The sequence below is a fragment of the Macrobrachium rosenbergii genome, chromosome 7 (assembly GCF_040412425.1).
Source record: "Macrobrachium rosenbergii isolate ZJJX-2024 chromosome 7, ASM4041242v1, whole genome shotgun sequence".
Taxonomy (NCBI): Eukaryota; Metazoa; Arthropoda; class Malacostraca; order Decapoda; family Palaemonidae; genus Macrobrachium; species Macrobrachium rosenbergii.
Window position 1 is genome coordinate 4,246,132 of NC_089747.1, and position 18,287 is coordinate 4,264,418.

The 18,287-nt window shown below is 36.7% G+C and overlaps 2 protein-coding genes across 2 annotated transcripts in view; one reads left to right on the forward strand and one right to left on the reverse strand.

Annotated features, from left to right (window-relative positions):
* LOC136840045 (uncharacterized) overlaps positions 1-18,287 on the forward strand; it is a 49,958-nt gene that overhangs the window by 949 nt on the left and 30,722 nt on the right. The window contains exons 2-3 of the mRNA XM_067106356.1: positions 4,866-5,013; positions 10,604-10,885. The gene's annotated coding sequence lies outside the window, so the exon portion shown is untranslated. The remainder of the gene's footprint in view (positions 1-4,865; positions 5,014-10,603; positions 10,886-18,287) is intronic.
* On the reverse strand, positions 2,527-6,621 carry spt4 (Transcription elongation factor subunit spt4). The gene is made up of 4 exons (XM_067106357.1): positions 6,338-6,621; positions 4,131-4,237; positions 3,754-3,809; positions 2,527-3,294 (listed from the first exon to the last, which is right to left on the reverse strand). Exons 1-4 carry the CDS (start codon positions 6,398-6,400, stop codon positions 3,176-3,178), a joined length of 345 nt encoding a protein of 114 aa, XP_066962458.1. The 5' UTR covers positions 6,401-6,621; the 3' UTR covers positions 2,527-3,175.

Here is an 18,287-nt window from a genome sequence, read left to right on the forward strand (position 1 = left end):
ATGTATACTCCAGTTTTTCTCAGTATTCAGTTAGCCTAGCTGCAATAATTGCTCCCATAAATGATAGAGTGAGGTTATGGAAATCCCACCATGCGAGAGTAAGGATGAAGAACATGTGAAGACAAGGTGTGGTAGCAGAACATAAATACACACCGAGTATTTATGTCTGTACACCCCTCAATCACCTTTGCTTCCAATATCCCTTTCCCAATGTCACATTTTATTTTTGCTGCCGTTTTAAAATTTTTAAATGGTATCCACCTCCTGTTTCATGCTGTATTGTAGACACTTCCATGTAACGTCATCCCCATAATGTTTTTCACCTACAGTAATACCTTCACTGAGTACACTCCAGTGTTATAGGAATAAATCCTAAGCGAACTTGTGGTATGTGCCCTACATGGGTGGCGATGATTTGTTCTTAATCTTGCATAGAAATATATAGCCTAACCTGACCGGGGCTTTACTCCCTGGACTCCCAAAACCTTGCATAAACTTATTTCCTAACCTAACCTAGGTGGTCATCCCCAAAAGCAGTCTTGAAGGATGTTAAATAGATCCTATTTTCTGTATACTGTACATCTTTTGATGACTTCATTTTTTATGTTTTTATTCTCTCTTCTTTTTTTCTATCAACTATCAGTTCATTTCACAGCTGTCTTTCTAGGGTTAGGCATGCCTTATATGTGTTATATTACTTTAACAGTATAATAATTTTCTCTGTTATTGTCTCATTTTGAAAAGTTGAAATATTGGAGTTTTCCATTTATATTTATGAAATTCATTTAGGGTTTCTTATGCAGTAACATTAATCCTTAGCTCTTACATTTTCCAGCCCTGTTCTTCCTTATGGTTTCTTGATTATGTATACCTTAGTTTAACCAGACCACTGAGCTGATTAACAGGATTAGATTTATTTTACATGGCTAAGAACCAATTGGTTACCTAGCAACGGGACCTACAGCTTACTGTGGAATCTGAACCACATTATAGTGAGAAATTAATTTCAGTCACCAGAAATAAATTCCTCTTATTCTTCATTGGCCGGTCAGAGATTCGAACTCGCGGCCAGCAGAGTGCTAGCTGAGAACGGAACCCACTCGCCCAACGAAGAACTATGGTTTCTTGAAAGCTGTGTCTTCCATTATATCCTCAAAACACCAAATGTCACTCCCTATTGGCATGTTTATGTTTCTTCCTACTAGTATAACCTCAGAGTTTGATATTTCTGTATTTGCAAGAAATAACTTTGCCCAAAATTTGTTTCCCTCTGGTCTCCATGGTTGCAGTGCATAAACTTTCAAATGAATGCATTACCTTTTCCAAGGTAATTTTAATATCTTCATTACCCTTTGAGTTACTCATCATCCTCTTTATGTTTATCAAGTCTCCCTTCCATCCATCTTGGAATGGTGTGCACACTAAATTTGTTCTTATGTCAAGACCATTCCATCAAAATTTCTTCTTCTTCTCTTTACAGTATATACTTTATATATAGTAAGTGCTTAGTTTACCTTAACACAGTGCATATGTGTAAGCATTTGTATACATAGTGGAAAATATATAACACTTTATTATTGCATTAAGTACAATACTGTACTTAATTGGAGCAAACTGCTGTGAAAATACTGTGCTATAGAAACGGGTGAGGTAGGGGACCACAGGAAGTGTAGTATTTTGTAACTTAAACAGGGAATACAAAGATGCGTGTTTTTTGTATTATATATATGTTTTTATTTTATATATCTTGTATGCATAAGCGGGCACAGTTACTGCAATGGAGTGTGTTTTTTGTTAGGCTGTACTGTATTGCACATATTGTTGGAAGCATTTCTTTTTGTAGATGCATCGTAAATTTAATAAATTATTTTACATTGAATGATAATTGCAAAATACTGGTTAGGGGAGGCTATTCATTACATTATGTGGGAATTGCTGAATATTTTAAACTGAGTGAGTTGACTCCAAGGTATCATGTGGGCTATGTGCAAATCTTAATTAGGCTTATGGGAAGCCAGACTCCTGAACTATCTGTTAAGCTGAGATGTCACAGAGTATCTTGACAGCAAGCTAAAGCCTAGTTGGAGGTTACTTTGAAGGCAATGGTGTGCAGGCTGATGAAATGACTGAGACCGTATAGTGTTATTTTCTTTTTACAGTATTAGTGAGTGGTGTTGAACAAGTAGTGTTTTGATTTCCTTTAGGCAGATATCTCACCCCTTTAGACTATCTAGTCTTAGTCATCAGTCTTTGAACAGTTATAATGGTAATGTTTTCATTCATGTGTGCAGATCATGTCTATAAATTAGCTGCATAACTAGTCAACTCCTAACATGACCATGTAAAGAAGCAATTAGACTAAGGAGGTGGGATATGGCCATCTACCAGACGACTTCATGCCTGTCTTAACTGCCACCTACTCATAGTGGGAGTCAGCATACAGTTAACTTAGACTGCCATTAAAGACATTAATAAATTACCTGTGATAGATTCACCCCACAATTTTACTGGATATTAAAAAATCACTTACAGAATATAGATCTTTATTGAAAAAATGATAATGCATTGTCACACTATATCAAAGCCAAGTCTAATGATGAGTAAAACATGAGAATGTGAAAAAAAAATCATGAAACTAGCATAAAGCTGTGTATAACCAAACTTATATACTTCATGACCTCAGAAAGAAGTGAAGAAAAAAAAAAATTCCAAATAGAGAATAAGACGCCATACATATAAATGAATATAAAAGATTGCAACTTAATAAGCAACTTTTTCAGCCTTTTTTCCTTTCTCTGTGCCTTAATCTAATGCAAAATGTTATGTAAAAATTATGGGTTCTACATACCATAGTCAAAACAAATCAATATTTATGTATTGCCAATTTTTGTATTATTTAAGAGTTAACTTCCTATATCAACATTTTTCAGATGCAAAGAAAAATATTTGAAGCTTATACAATTTTATACATAATAAGCATAATTCCTACTGTGCTATCAAGGCAATGAATTATGAAATTTACAAGAATGACAGCACTTGCAGATTTCCATTACCAGGAGACTATATATGATGACTTGAAAAAGTATTTTCCATCAATATAAACATCCAATACTAGTGCTACGCATGACAAAATCTACATGTACATTGAAAAACCTAAAGTTACTCTAATTATACTTTACACATTAGTCTTATTACGAGGTCTATATTTAATACCCCTTGCTTTCATATCTCTAATAACGGATGCTGGAAGACGACCACTGATTGATATGGCGTACATCCCACGAACACAGCGATCTACAACGGAGAGAAAACATTATTGTTTTAAATGACCATGAAAATAAAGGATACATGTAGTATATCATTACCTTGCACATTCCCATACAGACATTACAGTATATAAAAGTAGCTAAATGCAAAACAGTACAGCTGAGTACTGTACCTACATATAAATGCACAAAAATCATGCAAAATGAGAATTTTAATAACAGTACATAGCTTTAAAAATCATGGCTTGAAAGGCATGGATAAATACTTAAGTTCATTAAAGTGTAATCTAGAAGTTAGCCTCTAGATTACATTTTGGTTGGACTGCAAGATAAAGAGATTCACAAAATACAGGAAATGAAGTACAACAACCTTATGTTGGAACTGACAAAACCTCACCATTGTAATAAGAAATAAAATAAGAGGACTGCCTTTACTGTACACGTTTACAAAATACAAAAAACTCTACCAGAAAAGTCTGATACTCACTAATTCGCTGCCACTTCGCAACCCAACTATCCTCAGGGCTCATCAGAGCAATGAATCTGTTAAGGAAAAAATAAACACTGATTGAAATAATTGTAAAAATATAACTTTGTAAAAATATAACTTTCGTGCAAAATACAATGTAAAAATCACATACTTTTAAGCATTAACGTATCACCAACTCTACCTAATTTCAGTGTGGAGAATTTAAGATACAGTTGACCCCCGGTATTCGTGGGGGCTGCGTACCAGCAGTAAAATGTTAATACATGTCAGGCACCTTTTAATTCTGAGACTGCAACTTCAACAAAGCTATGGACTTTACCTTCAGGGTGTATTATGTGGCACTGTATAAACAAAACTAACTAAATGGCACTTACCCATCAAAGTTTGTGGAAGTGCAGTCAAAAACTTGGTCTCGATTATTTTTCATATGTAAAAACTCATCACAGTTATCACAACCATCAGATTCAAACATGTCTTGAGTCTGGAAAAAAAAAATGAACATCATAACAAGAACATCCAACATCTACTATGTATAGTGCTAAATTCTGCAAAATTTTTAATTCTTTATAATAAAAAAAAAAAGTTTCATAAAAACAAACCAATGGTACCCTACTGGTTGACATCCCCTTAGGTGAGGTAAGATTCCCTCATCTTTCAACCTCTCATTCAACATGACAGTCCCTCCTAAGATGATGCATCTACATGGTATTTGAAGGGATACAGGATGACTTAAATGTATAATGGTTGCATTACTGTTGTTTGCACAAAATATGGGAAAACTGCAATTTTGCTCAAATAAAACCACCAATGTTTGTAGCCCACGTGAAGTCCAAACAAACGCTGCACCTTATATATTATCACTATGTAAGATGCAATGCTACCTTTAAGGGTACAGTATGATTTTTACATATATACGGGAAATTTTAGCATTCATTAATAAAGTGCATCATCACATCTAATCTCTGTATGCTGCCTTGTACAGGTACTTTTTTAGAATTGTTTAGGTTTTACCTAATCCAAACTTTCAGGTGGAAACCAGCGAAGAAAAGTAACTCACATTATCAAAGCCAAGATACACCAAAAAATAATTAAAACTTTCCTATTTCCAGTGTGTTACGACAGTGTGGAGTTGACTAGGAGTATGCTGTTTGACCCTTTGGATATCTCTAAACAACAGTGTGAAGGGCATATGGATTTGTGGATCCAACAAGGTGCCTTCAGTGGAGAGGAACCAGATAAGAACCGTACAATGAATAAGTAAGTAAAATAGTCATACAATCAAAATAATCATTTGGCAATTTAGGTCTTAAAGTAGTTCAGAACATTTTATTAGATATAAAAGAACAACTAATTCCCTTCTTTATATGTATAAGTATATTTTTCAAAATTACCTAAATGATAATTACTTACTGTTCATCCATTATTATATAAAAAAAAAACTTCAATGCAACATTTAAAAGTTCAATCAGCTCGTCTCATTACAATATACTGACATTTCTGTTTACAGTTCACCTTTCGTAAGGCTTTCATTGTATGCAAGGTCTAGAGAGAACTTAAAAAACAGTTTCAGATTCTTTGGAATCTGAGTACTGTATCTGTTTTTAATAGTCAGAGATGTCTTCCAAATGTATTCGAGGTGTACAAAAGACCAGTGATAAATTGAATGTATAATCTGTTGCAGTATACACAGGGGCTTGTGAAACAAAAAAAATAATGGTCACTGCAAATAAGCAGTCCGAAAAATACATGGTTCACATATTTGGCAAAAACTTGGAGGGGCCGTGCGCATTTTTAACCTTGTCTTCTATTGTTAATTATTAGACAAGCTTTAGCCTATCGTATGTTTTATGTCTGTTTGATCAGTTTTATAGTTACATTTATTTCACTCATTTGTAGTTTCATCTCCCACTCATTGTAGTTTCATCTACCCCAAATAGCCTGCTTGCTGACTGTGGTCCCTTGGCCCACCAAAGTCTAGATTAGGTTAGGCCCCACTTATTAAATAGGCTAGGCATATGGCAAACATAAAAATAAGTGGTATTAACCATCAGTAATGAATAAAAATGCATAAAACACAGAAACAACCTAAATACAAAAATAAAAGCGAAGGTTGACGCCATTGTAGATTAGGGGGGTCATGTGGTCTGGCCTAGGCTACCTCTTAGCTGTAGTGAGCATTTCAGAGGTAGTAAGACTTCTCCAGACATATCTTTACCCAACCTTACCTAGAACGCTGTGCCCTTGGGATTTAATGCATTGGGCAAGACCCTAATTTTGCCAAGGCTCTCATAGAATCTAGTCTAGCCTTTAGCTTAACCGTATTCAGAAATGACCATGCGGTAGTCTTTGCATAGGCTTAACGTCATCTCGAAGAGGTTAGGCTAAGACTATGTAGACCTAAGTTAGGCTAACAAAGCCCAGCCAACAGACTGAAATAGGCTTGGTCGTAGCCTTTGTTAAGCTGCGCCATGCTTGACCTAGCTTTGGGGCCTAATCGAAAGCATCAGAATAGTCTAGTTAGGCTACGTCATGCTGCACTCCTTTAGGCTACTCTGTACCTATATTGTAGTCAGTTTCTTACCTTCACCAACGAGCAAACTAAACATGCACGAAGACCACGCAAATCTCGAGGAATATTGTCCATCTTGTTGTAGTTTTATTAGCAGGAAGGTAGCAGTAAGTCTCTCCTTGTATATACAATAACAATGGAGCAATTCGCTTCTTCTTCTTCCGTTAGCTCCTACGCACTCACACCACAAACACAGTTCCGGTACACTACACAATTCCTGTCAGGTGTAGATCTATTTAACTTTAAACAGTTTTACTTTATAGCTTTTCTTTTTCGTATTGTTAATCTCCTTTTCCAGATGACCCTAACCTCCCTTGTTATTTGCCGTTTCTCTTTTCTCGTGACATAAGATACTTACCAACGCAGCTCTTCATCGACAAAATATCGTAACATCGGTTGGTAATTTATCAACTTCCTTTTAATCATTGGCCACATTTTAACCTTACAGTGTTATATGCTTCGATTTCCCTCTTTTTCTTATTCCTTCCTTATGGGTTGTCTTTAAAATTATTGTCTACAAAGCTTTACCCTGAAGTCTGCAGGTATGTTTTTTAGTCTCGTCCCGAGGTTTTGGGTAGTAAAAAGTGAACTGAATGTTGATTTTTTGGCTAACAAATCATTGCTGAGTTAATACTGAATGGTTTGGTTTATTATCTCATTTTGATTGCAGTCCCTACAGTTAAGAGGGATCGAGGGTTTGCAACATCTCAAACTTTTACGAGTGTAGTATTGTACATTTATCAATTCAAAATTTCTGCTTTTATTCTCCTCTCTATTTTCGTCAAGCTGAAAACTTGCTATAAAAAAATAGTTTGTTAGATTTAGTTGACACCGCTAGTATAAAGGTCAGTCCATGAATTAAAACGTCAGCCGAGGTGTTAGGATATACTAAATTAGAAAAATTAAATCGTAATATAAGATTCGTCTATTTTTAAAATGTCTAACACTGTTATTCTACCATCAACATATGATCATGTTAGCCAAGAGGAAAATGTAACACATTGCTTGGGACAAAAAGACTTCTAGTTGGTAACTTGCTTTTACTGATAATATAGCCAGTTCTTTCAAGACCTACCACATCAGTAGGGGTGATAAAAATGTCAAGGGAACATGAAAGTGGCCTATCTGAATTGTTGAAAAAGGACTCTGGGTTGTAGAAAATCGAAAAACTAATTGTATTTTTTCGGAGACAGTAATTTAGTAGCAACATGTGACTTTGTCATCAAGTTTTCCGTGAACTTTTAGTATCTCACAGATGGCTGGATTTAACATAACGTAAATCGCCAAGGCGTCAGTGGCACTGGTAGACTTTGGGGTAGCACATATACAGTACAGTACATTCACCCATAAATGCTATCATGACATCTACCACAGATCGTATTCCAGGGTGATTCTTTGGGAATTATCTTGTTAAACTGACCCTACGATATGCCTTTTTTCAGTTAAATATCTTTTGCAATCTTGCCGTGGTTCAGCCCATCCCCCCACCCCAGAAAAAAAGGAGACTGATCAAATCTTTTTAACCGACATTCTCTTACTTCCGATTTTACTATCACTAAAGGGCTCAAGACTACTTCACAACCAGTCCTATGAACAGTTTTGATTCTTCTGTCATAACCATTATGTCTTTTGCCATGCAAAGTCATTGTGGACCAGTTTTTCTATATCGTTGATTTTTGGTCATGAGCACTGAAGGGCATTAATCCTCTCAGTAGACACATCTGTAGATTCTTGCCAAACGACTTTATTTGTTGCTATTGTTGGTCTGACATCTATGTTGGTGCTGGTATGGATATCCCATCTTTCACAGAGGGAACCCAGTGACCTAAACAGACAACTTTACAGCCAAATAACAGCAACAGTAACAATTATAATAGTAATAAGTATCACATAGCAACACAAAGTCGCGTACCGGAAATGTTGCCTTGCTGACTCAGTTATGGGAAAATAGTTAAATCAGCAGAATGGCGGAAATGGCTGGAAGTTGAATCGTGCTGAGCATCTGCTAAAACTTTCGAAGTAAGTAACTAGAGGCCAACGCTGATTCAAGGTACAGTACAGGTGAGAAGAACAGCGGAAATAACGACGCTCGTGAGTAACCTGTAGTAAGCAGTTTCTCAGGACTGGAAATACAAATCGTTGACGTGTGAAGACTGATAGAAACAAGCAGTGGTTTGGAAGCAATAATATAAAGTGGAGCTGTTTCAAAGGTCAATCCCAGTTACTAATAGTATACTACTACTACTTCATCTTCTGAGAGTGGATTCTGCCCTGAGGGGTGTAAGAGCTTTAAAAATATAATTTTCTCTTTTCAGGACCTGTTGCTGAGAATAACTTGATGAAAGTTGAATGAACTTGTCAGGTCATTGAACTTGTAATGTTCCTCGTCAAAAATGTCAAATTCCAAGGAAAATGTTACTTGCTCTCACGGCATCTGGGTTACAGATTAAATCAGTGATCTGTTTACATGTATTTATACGAACGGTTATCAATGACAGACTAATAACAGATTTTACAGAGAAGCATCTCTGTTTAACAAAATACGGTCTGTGGGGACGATTCTCGTATATTACCTTATTTTTTTTATGGTGTGGGTACACTAATATGGTATTGCTTTGGCTTCTGTTTCATGCTTGGAATCTCTCTCTCTCTCTCTCTCTCTCTCTCTCTCTCTCTCTCTCTCTCTCTCTCTCTCTCTCTCTCTCTCTCTCTCTCTCTCATATCAGAGTTGTACTGTAGATTTTTCTTCATAATGCTATCTCTGTAAGGATCTCTACTGGTATTTTTTAAATATATATTTCTTCCTGACTTCTATTTCAACAAGAATGCTTGGAAAATCTCTCTCTCTCTCTCTCTCTCTCTCTCTCTCTCTCTCTCTCTCTCTCTCTCTCTCTCTCTCTCTCTCTCTCTCCAGTCTGCTATGCAGTAAGTTTTTCTTCATAATCCTATCTTTCTACAAAGATCTATACTGGACTATTTTTTTTTCAGTCCATCGCTTCCAGTCAGTAGACGAATTTTCCATCAATCTTCATAATCTTTCTAAAATTGAATATCAGAAATCCGGTTCAGGCCAGGGGTACTTTTTGCACGCGTTTCATTTCGTGAAATCTGACGTTTCTTAACATTTCCTAGCAATATGAAGTTTCAAGGTATTTGACTGTGTTCTCTGACGCAAATCTGTCATGATTTGGTTAGTAACTGATGGTAAAGGAGCTTTGGAGTGGGTGCCCCAAGGAATTGCCGTCCCTTGAATTATTTGTGATGTGATTATATTTCTTCAAAGTGAATTCACCTTTTGACCAGTGAAAATTGAACCTCTCTCTCTCTCTCTCTCTCTCTCTCTCTCTCTCTCTCTCTCTCTCTCTCTTCATCTTTTAACAAACGCTTGTTTTTCACATTGATTTCTTTGCAAAATACATTTTGCCCTTTTACTTGCTTTTTTGCCATTTTATTTTTTACACAATGTATGCTGTGTTTCTCATACATTTTCATATTTTTGGATTTGCTTAACCACTTCTGCTGGGGTGAGCTGAAAGAGAATGTCCTACTTCAGGAGTGAATCTGTAGGAGGCAAGAGTGGACGAAACAAGGATTTTATTTGATCGATTTTTCAGTCTCATTTTGTAATTTTAAATATTTGCCGTATTCTTGAAATTGAAAGATCCTTTATTATGAAGATTTTGATAGAGATTTCCGATAGTTTTAGTCAAATCTTGGTCCTATTTTAAGATTTTTTTCTTGAGAATGTATTCACAAATTTTTATTAGTAATCAAAGATATCTTTAGGCTTATTGGGAATTGATGTATCGCCTGCTTTTGTAGATTAAATAGTGAAGGAATGAGTTAACTGGTTTTAGACATTATTGGTAATAGTAGACGGTATAACTGCCACGATTTATGTAAACCTCATTATAAATATAAAAAAGTTTTTCGATTTTGTGTATTTCTTTAATTAGCTTCCATCTCTTTTGGAATACTGCATATGTTTTGAAACTGTCATAGTCAGCCAAACGAATGTAATCCAGTAACGAACATAAACCAGTTTCTTAAAATAACATCTACTCGAAAGATAAAAAAAAAAAAGAGACCTCTTCATAACCAGTGTTGCTGTCTACTTTGCAGTATTCTTATATGGAAAGAAAAGATGACCGGAGCCAGTTTTTTCTTCAGTCCGTTTTTCACCAGACAGAACCTGGACGCCAATTTACCACTTTTTCTCTTAAAAAACATCAGTCGCTCTCTTTTGCCAACTGAAATCATTTCGTAATTCTTCCGCAGAGTAACAAGTGGTGACCCAAGTTGTGAATCGACCTGTACATTCAGAAGGATTCCGGGAAGTCTCAAAATACAAATAGTGTCTTTCAACAGTTCGCGAGAAAGTAAGGACGACGTAATACAACGGGCGAGTTCTGGCCAGCAAGCAACTTGGATGAAGGAAGACTCCCAGAGACCCTCACTCCAGCCCAGTCTGTCTCTCGTCGTCTGACTCGTCTCGCTCTTGGGTCAGTAGCTGTTGTGTTTTGGTGGAAGGCGGACGCAGAAACTTCAACGCTCCTTCAGGTATGTATCTGATTTCGTTGCTGACCACATGTATTTTTTTTTTATTGCCCAGCGTCTTTTTTTTGGCGTGTATTTTTTCCTCTTTGTAGTTGTAGACGGAAATGAACGGTGTTGTTGATTAATATAGAGGTTTAATGATGCTATCTAGGAACTTGTTCAAAAATAATTATATACTTGATTTAACTGAACATATATTTTTCATAAATATATACCGTTTTCTTTATGTATATATGTATGTATATATATATGTATATTATATATTGTATATATATATACATTGGTATTTTTATCAGTAATTATGTAATGAGAATGAGAAAGGATTTGTCTTTATTTGACTATATACAGTATATATTTACTGTATATAGATATATATTTTATATATATATAATATAAAGATTTTTTTATTTGATATATACAGTTTATGTGATATATATATATATATATATGTGTGTGTGTGTGTGTGTGTGTGTGTGTCTAGACCTTCCAACTACACATGCAGAGTTAGGATTCTGAGGAATTCTAAATCACTCTCGGAAATGTTGCATAGTTTATGGAGAAGGGTCCACTTTCGAATGTACGTGATGAGGGGAAAAACCAAGACTATTGTTTTATTTATTCGGAATGCTGACGTCATTTTTTTCATACTCTGACAGCGATATGTATCAGTCAAAGAAGAATGATACTGTAATATTATTTTGAAGCAATTTCATGTATTGTCTTTGGTTATCTGTCATAGACTGCTTTTAGGTTTCTGTAAAAGAAAACTATTGTGTCGGTTTTTTTTTTCTGTTCGTCTGCACTTTATTCTGGCCGCACTTTTTTCTGTCCGCCCTCATATCTTAAAACTACTGAGGGTAGAGGACTGCAAGTTGGTATGTTGATCATCCACCCTCCATTCATCAAGCATACCAAATTGCAGCCCTCTAGCCTCAGTAGTTTTTATTTTGTTTAAAGCTAAAGTTAGCCGTAATCGTGCGTCTGGCAACGTTATAGGATAGGATAGCCTGAAAGCACAGTTTAATGGAAAAATAATGGAAAAAATTACTTGTAAATTCTCACGAAATTTGGACCAAAAGGTGGGCCTCATGACTGGCAACAGGTGATTGATTAGATTTTGGGAGAGATCGGATTAAAGTAGGGATCTTTTTTAGGGCTGTGGGCCGACTTGGTGGTGGGTTGCTTAGCCTTAGCGGAGGTTTGCGATCTCAATTTTTTTTTTGATTAATTATGTTATTCTCGTTGTTTGTGTTTCTTCACATATGAAAATTTTATGAATAGAAAGTATATTTATTAGTTAATTACTTCCTGAATAAATGATAAAGTGATAATGATACATAAGGTTTAAACCTAGATTTGCTTTCTTACAGAGTATATATATACATATGCATATATATATGTATATGTATACATTCATACATACTGTACATACATACATACATACATACATACATACATACATACATACATACATACATACATTATGGAAAGCAATGCACTTGCAGGCCTATAAAGAGACGCCGCTTAGAACATTCAATACCGCCTACAGTGCACCTTGCGAGACATACCGTAGGCCGTACCTCTCATCTCGGGTAGTTGTCCCGAGTCTAGAGGGGTCCCACCAAACCTTTTATTCTCTTACGGGCCACTTACGGGTAATGACCCGTGCTGGCATAAGGCCTGACGGACCTCCTTCGCGAGGATAACTGATTCAGAAAGACTCCTCGGCCGTTAAGTTTTGGGCGTGTGGGCGTAGAGGTCACAGAACTCACCCGGGCTGAGCTGCATACACTTCACGCCCATGTTACGCCCATGCCCCTCGGGCGGGTTGGCGACTGCTCCCCTGTTCCTGCCCTGGTGCCCACGCGCTAACGGATCAGGAGGGTGGGCAAAGCGGTCTTTACTGTTCGTCGGTTCATGAAGAGTTCATGAAGACGTTACAGACGCGTCACCTGCTCTTTTCGTTTTCCAGTTTAGGATAATGTTGGTACCGTTTGTGTGTGTGTATGTGTGTGTGTATTATGTTTGTATGTAAGTATGTGTTTACAGTTGCCCAACTCACTGTCCTTCCGTGGAAACGTATATTCCTGTCCAGATTTCTGTGTGTATTTTCACTTTGATGTCTCCTTGCTAATCTTTCTGTATCATTTGATTTCGAGCTGTTCTGGGTCCAGTCTCTCTCTCTCTCTCTCTCTCTCTCTCTCTACCCCTAAGAAGTGAAGTGGGTATCTAGTTATTAGTCGAATGCTGTAGGTGGCAACTAGGGAAAGAAGAAGAAAAAGAAGTAGGAGGAGGAGAAGAAGAGAGAGAGAGAGAGAGAGAGAGAGAGAGAGGAGAGAGAGAGAGAGAGAGAGAGAGAGAGAGAAACGTAAGTGGTTCATGCTCCATCAAAATGTTTACATCATTTAATCAGAATCAGGAGCGTCTTAACGGGGCATCCTCACTCCACTGAGGTGAACCTCTTCATCACTTCTCTCTCTCTCTCTCTCTCTCTCTCTCTCTCTCTCTCTCTCTCTCTCTCATTATTATTATTCTTATCTTATTATTATTATTATTATTATTATTATTATTATTGGAGAAGAAATCACAGTTATGTATATGTACATATTTTTAAAGATAAATCAATATACATATACATAACTGTGGATTTGCTTCTCCATTTTAAGACTCGTGCTACTATGAGTATTTTATTATTATTATTATTATTATTATTATTATTATTATTATTATTATTATTATGTAAACTATAACAACACAAAAAATTGAATGAAGTTTTCTTTGCAAATCTGATGCTAAAATCAGTTTCCTCTCCCTTAAGCATGGGATAAGTCTCTCTCTCTCTCTCTCTCTCTCTCTCTCTCTCTCTCTCTCTCTCTCTCTCTCTCTCTCTCTCTCAAAGCACCCTCGTTGAGAAAGTCACAATCTTCATTGTCGTGTCTTGAAGCACGAACAAACTTTTTTTTTACACATTCGATGCAATCAAACAAATTAAGAGGCAATTAAAGTTTCAATTTTATTCTTTCATGTCTTTAGGCTTGTCTCTTCATTTTGCTTAATTACCCAAAGGACAAAAAAGATTCCTAATTGATGTCGAGGACTTTTATGTTTCTGTTTTTCCCTTTCTCTCTCTCTCTCTCTCTCTCTCTCTCTCTCTCTCTCTCTCTCTCTCTCTCTCTCTCTCTCTCTCTCACCGTTGTGGTTGCCGGGAAAGATTTTGTGATTTGTAGTTGAAAATATTTAACGATGGAGATGAAAGTGAATAATTTCAGATACCTTACAGAGATAAATGAATAATTTCTGCTTTCTTAGATAACTAAATAAATAATCTCTTCTTTCGCAGATAAATGAATAAGTAATTTCTGTTTCCTTAGATAAATATACAAATAATTTCTGATCCCATAGATAAATTATACAAATAATTTCTGGATAAATTATACAAATGATTTCTGATACCTTAGATAAATATACAAATAATTTCTGATGCCTTGGATAAATATACAAATAATTTCTGATGCTTTAGATAAATGTACAAATAATTTCTGATACCTTAGATAAATAAATGAATAATTTCTTTTACTGTAGATGAATAAATACATAATTTCTGCTTTCTTAGATAAATAAATGAATAGTTTCAGATACTTCAGATAAATAAGTCACTAATCTCTGATACTTCAGAATACCTTAGGCTTAGATAAATAAATGAACAATTTCTTATACCTTAGATAAATAAATAAATAATTTCGTCTTTCTTAGATAAATAAACAAATAATTTCAGATACCTTAGAGTAGTAAGTGACTAATTTCTGATACTTTAGATAAATAAATGACTACAGTAATTTCAGATACCAGGGGCTTAGATAAATAAATAAATAATTTCTGATACCCTAGATAAAAACAAGTGCTCAATAAATGTAGCCTAAGTGAGCATTTTAAGCAATTGTTGCTACGAAAATGAAAAATACGTATCCCAGCTGAAAATTTTCTTAACGGCTGTAGGTTTAATCTTCGAGTTTATTTTCAAGCAAAAACTTGCCTTAGTTTAAAAATAAAACCTAAAAAGTTTAAAATTACAACTTCCAAAATTTTATATTTTTTCAATAAACCTATCCCACTAGAAACCGACACTTCAGTTATTATTATTATTAAAAGAAAATGGATAGAGTAAATGTTGAGGCAGATACCTGGTCCTTGTAGGCGACAGTTACTATCTCAAACAGTATATTTATATGTCTTATGGAAGCGACAGTTACACTGTATGAAAAAAGTCTTTATAATTCATGCAGAAAACCATAAACAAATTAATTAAACGGAAAAGGTCGCCCTTCTGTTTAGTAGGTTTTAAGTTACGTGAGATTTTGTGACAGCAGAAATTATACGGTGCGTGCATAATGGATCTGAGCTGAGGCTTCTCAAGGAAAAAGTCGTAAAAGTGTTGTGTGTTCCAGCGTTTGAATGGGGAAACATTTTCAAGAAATTTTACAGCGTGATCTTTAGTACCCAGGAGGTTAGGGTTTAAGGTTTGGGGACAAGGGGTTTTAGAAAAAAAAAAAAAGGAAGAGAGGTTTGTGTGTAGTGGGGTTAGGGGTTGTGGTTGGGGGGTGGCGTAAGGATTGAAGGATACTGCCAGACATAAGGGAATAATAGAGGTACTCGTCGTCTTCTCATATCCCTAAGGCCTTTTACAGTATTCACGTCGCTAGACGCAATCCTGACCGCCTTTATCTCTCTAGCAAAGATGAAGGGATTCCTAACTCGTCTCCATCGATGTTTTACTCTCCCCGTCTCAAGGTCAGTTGGTCTAACCTCCATGGTAGGCTACTACTACCCGCCCTGTGGAACCCCAGGCAACCAACCCATCCCTGATCCCTCATCACTCACGGAGTGAGAGCGGCACAGCTGGAATGGCCTGTAGCATCCTATACAACGTTATCAGTTACCCATGACGCAGAGGAGGAGGAGTGGATCCCAGGCTATTGATGTGGGATGCTCCAGCGTGTGACTCAGCCCTTTTTTGGCCACCTGCTGTGCCCTTTATCTGTTTTCTGATGCTTCGTTCCCTCGCGAGATGAGGTATTGATTAAACCAGCATCTTGGGTGAGGATACCCCGCCAGTTTCTCCATTGCTTCTCTCGTTTACCATCATTTCTTTGTTTCGCTTTTCTTCCGATAGAGAGGGCGTGTCCTCTGCGTCTATTTTTGGAGTTAGAAGGCTAGCTTGGATGCTGATAGATTACATAATCGGCGTTCACTTGAACGTTCGACCACAAGTAAACAGGAAACAGCGACCAGGAATGCAGAAGTGTTGTATTCGAAATATATGGTTGCAACGTTATATAACGTTTTTCATGGGCCCTTTTATCTTCAGAGTACACTGTTAGATGACACTTTTTCAGACATGCATACGTATATACAAAGTTACGTACATCAATTTGGTATAGGTATATCGAACATTGTCATTCGCTTTTACGATGTAGGCCTGTAAATTTTCAACTGAGATGAAGATGAGACTAGTTAAGAAAAACGCCTTCTTTTTCCTCTTAAAAGGGAAAACATTCATTCAGCTTCTGCCCACGAAATGAAACCAGAGAACCCAGAATTTCCCTCGGAACAAAGTGACAGTGGATCTGGGCAACAAAGGTCACTTTGCCCCTTCGGCAGAGGGTTGGGACGAAAGGCGTCTCCGGTCACCGAGGTCTACCGAGGAACAAAATTGGGCTGCGGAGGAGCATTGGAAAGTGAGAGTGAATCATGGAAGGGGGATTGCAACACCGTGGGAGGAGAAGTTAAGTCGTACAGTGTGAAATGGACGAGAGGTTATGCCCACAAACATGGTAATAATTACGTAATTTCTTTAGAAGTTATGAGGTCATTACGGCCATTGAAAATGCAGTTATCAATCTTGTGGACATGACAAGGAGATTCTGTATCTATTCATATATCTATGAATGGGCGACTGCGCGTTTGAAAGTAAGAAAAAGTAGGTGATGAAATGTGAAATGTATGATGAACTTGCTGTAGAGTTATTGATAAACAAACCAGCTGAAATATTCAAGAACAGTGAATTAAATACTGTTGAAACTCAGCTCATAAGAAACATTTATAAAGCAAGTGGTTTGGATAGATCAGGGGAAGGATGCAGAAACAGGTGGATATCAGAATTGTTGAAAATGGTCTGAATATGTGGGGAGAACTAAGAGAGAATAATTCAGCTCGTATGTTGAAGTTTGTTGCAATGGGATAAGAAGCTTGGCATTAAAAAAAAATGCAGTGTTGTTGGTGTCAAGACATAAGGAATTTTATTTAGTTTAATTTTCTCTACTTTTTAGAGCAGTGTGAGGTAATATAACTTAAATAGAATTAATTGGCAGTCTTAATGTAATAGGAAGATAATGCAAAAGCCTTCTCATATTTTAGGTAAGGTCATTGTAATTTTTAAATATTTTAGCACCAGTAGATGTCAGTTGTCCTGAGATCGAGTCTCTTATAAACAAGGGCCCTGGAGATGAGGTCTTTTACATAAGTTTATCTCTCTCTCTCTCTCTCTCTCTCTCTCTCTCTCTCTCTCTCTCTCTCTCTCTGGGTGTGAGCTGTCGTGAGGTCGAGCCCCGTATAAATAAGCGTCCTGGAGATGAGGTCTTTTACATATAGTTGTCTTTCTCTGCCTGTCCTCCACCTCTCCTCTCTCTCTCTCTCTCTCTCTCTCTCTCTCTCTCTCTCTCTCTCTCTCTCTCTCTCTCTTACCTCTTTGCCCTTCGGATCCTGACACAACCTCCCAAAGAGACGCTGGTAGGACGTGAGACAAGGTGCTTGTGGCCAAGGCCAGGAAAAGACACGGGACCCGAAGAGAGACCAGAAAGGACAGCTATTACCCCCAAGAAGAAGATGAACGATGCCCCCAAGATATTTTCTCCCAAACAATGAAGAAGCTTCTTCTTCTTCTTTTTTCAGAGGGAATTCGAAGACTCTCGTCAGATTTTTTTCGTTGATTTTCGTGTTGCGTATGTCTAGGTATTCGTGGGGAAGGTTAGTCATGCATAAATATACACATCATTGGAAGGCCTTACGTGCGTGAGGTAGAAATATAAGCCTTTTCTCTCTTAGTGGGGAAGGGTGGGGGAGAGGTTGCCAGAATAACCTAACCTCACGATCTTTCACAATTCTTGAGATGAGGTTGCTAGCCCCGTGTTCTTTTTGTTGCTGGTTGTGACAGCTTTATTCGTCTAGCTACCAGGCGCCTGGTTCACTGTTCAGGTCAACAGAGGCTCATTGGTGTTTTATTAATGGAGTCGACCCATACGCCCGTCTTTGGGCAAGAACCGAACTTTATATATATATATATATATATATATATATATATATATATATATATATATATATATATATATATATATATATAAATATATAA

Coding starts and splice junctions, on each gene's coding strand:
- spt4 (XM_067106357.1), bottom strand. CDS start 6,400: ATGGACAATATTCCTCGAGATTTGCGTGGTCTTCGTGCATGTTTAGTT. Junction 4,238..6,337: donor TAGTTTGCTCGTTGGTGAAG/GTAAGAAACTGA, acceptor TTTTTTTTCCAG/ACTCAAGACATGTTTGAATC. Junction 3,810..4,130: donor ACTTCCACAAACTTTGATGG/GTAAGTGCCATT, acceptor TTTCCTTAACAG/ATTCATTGCTCTGATGAGCC.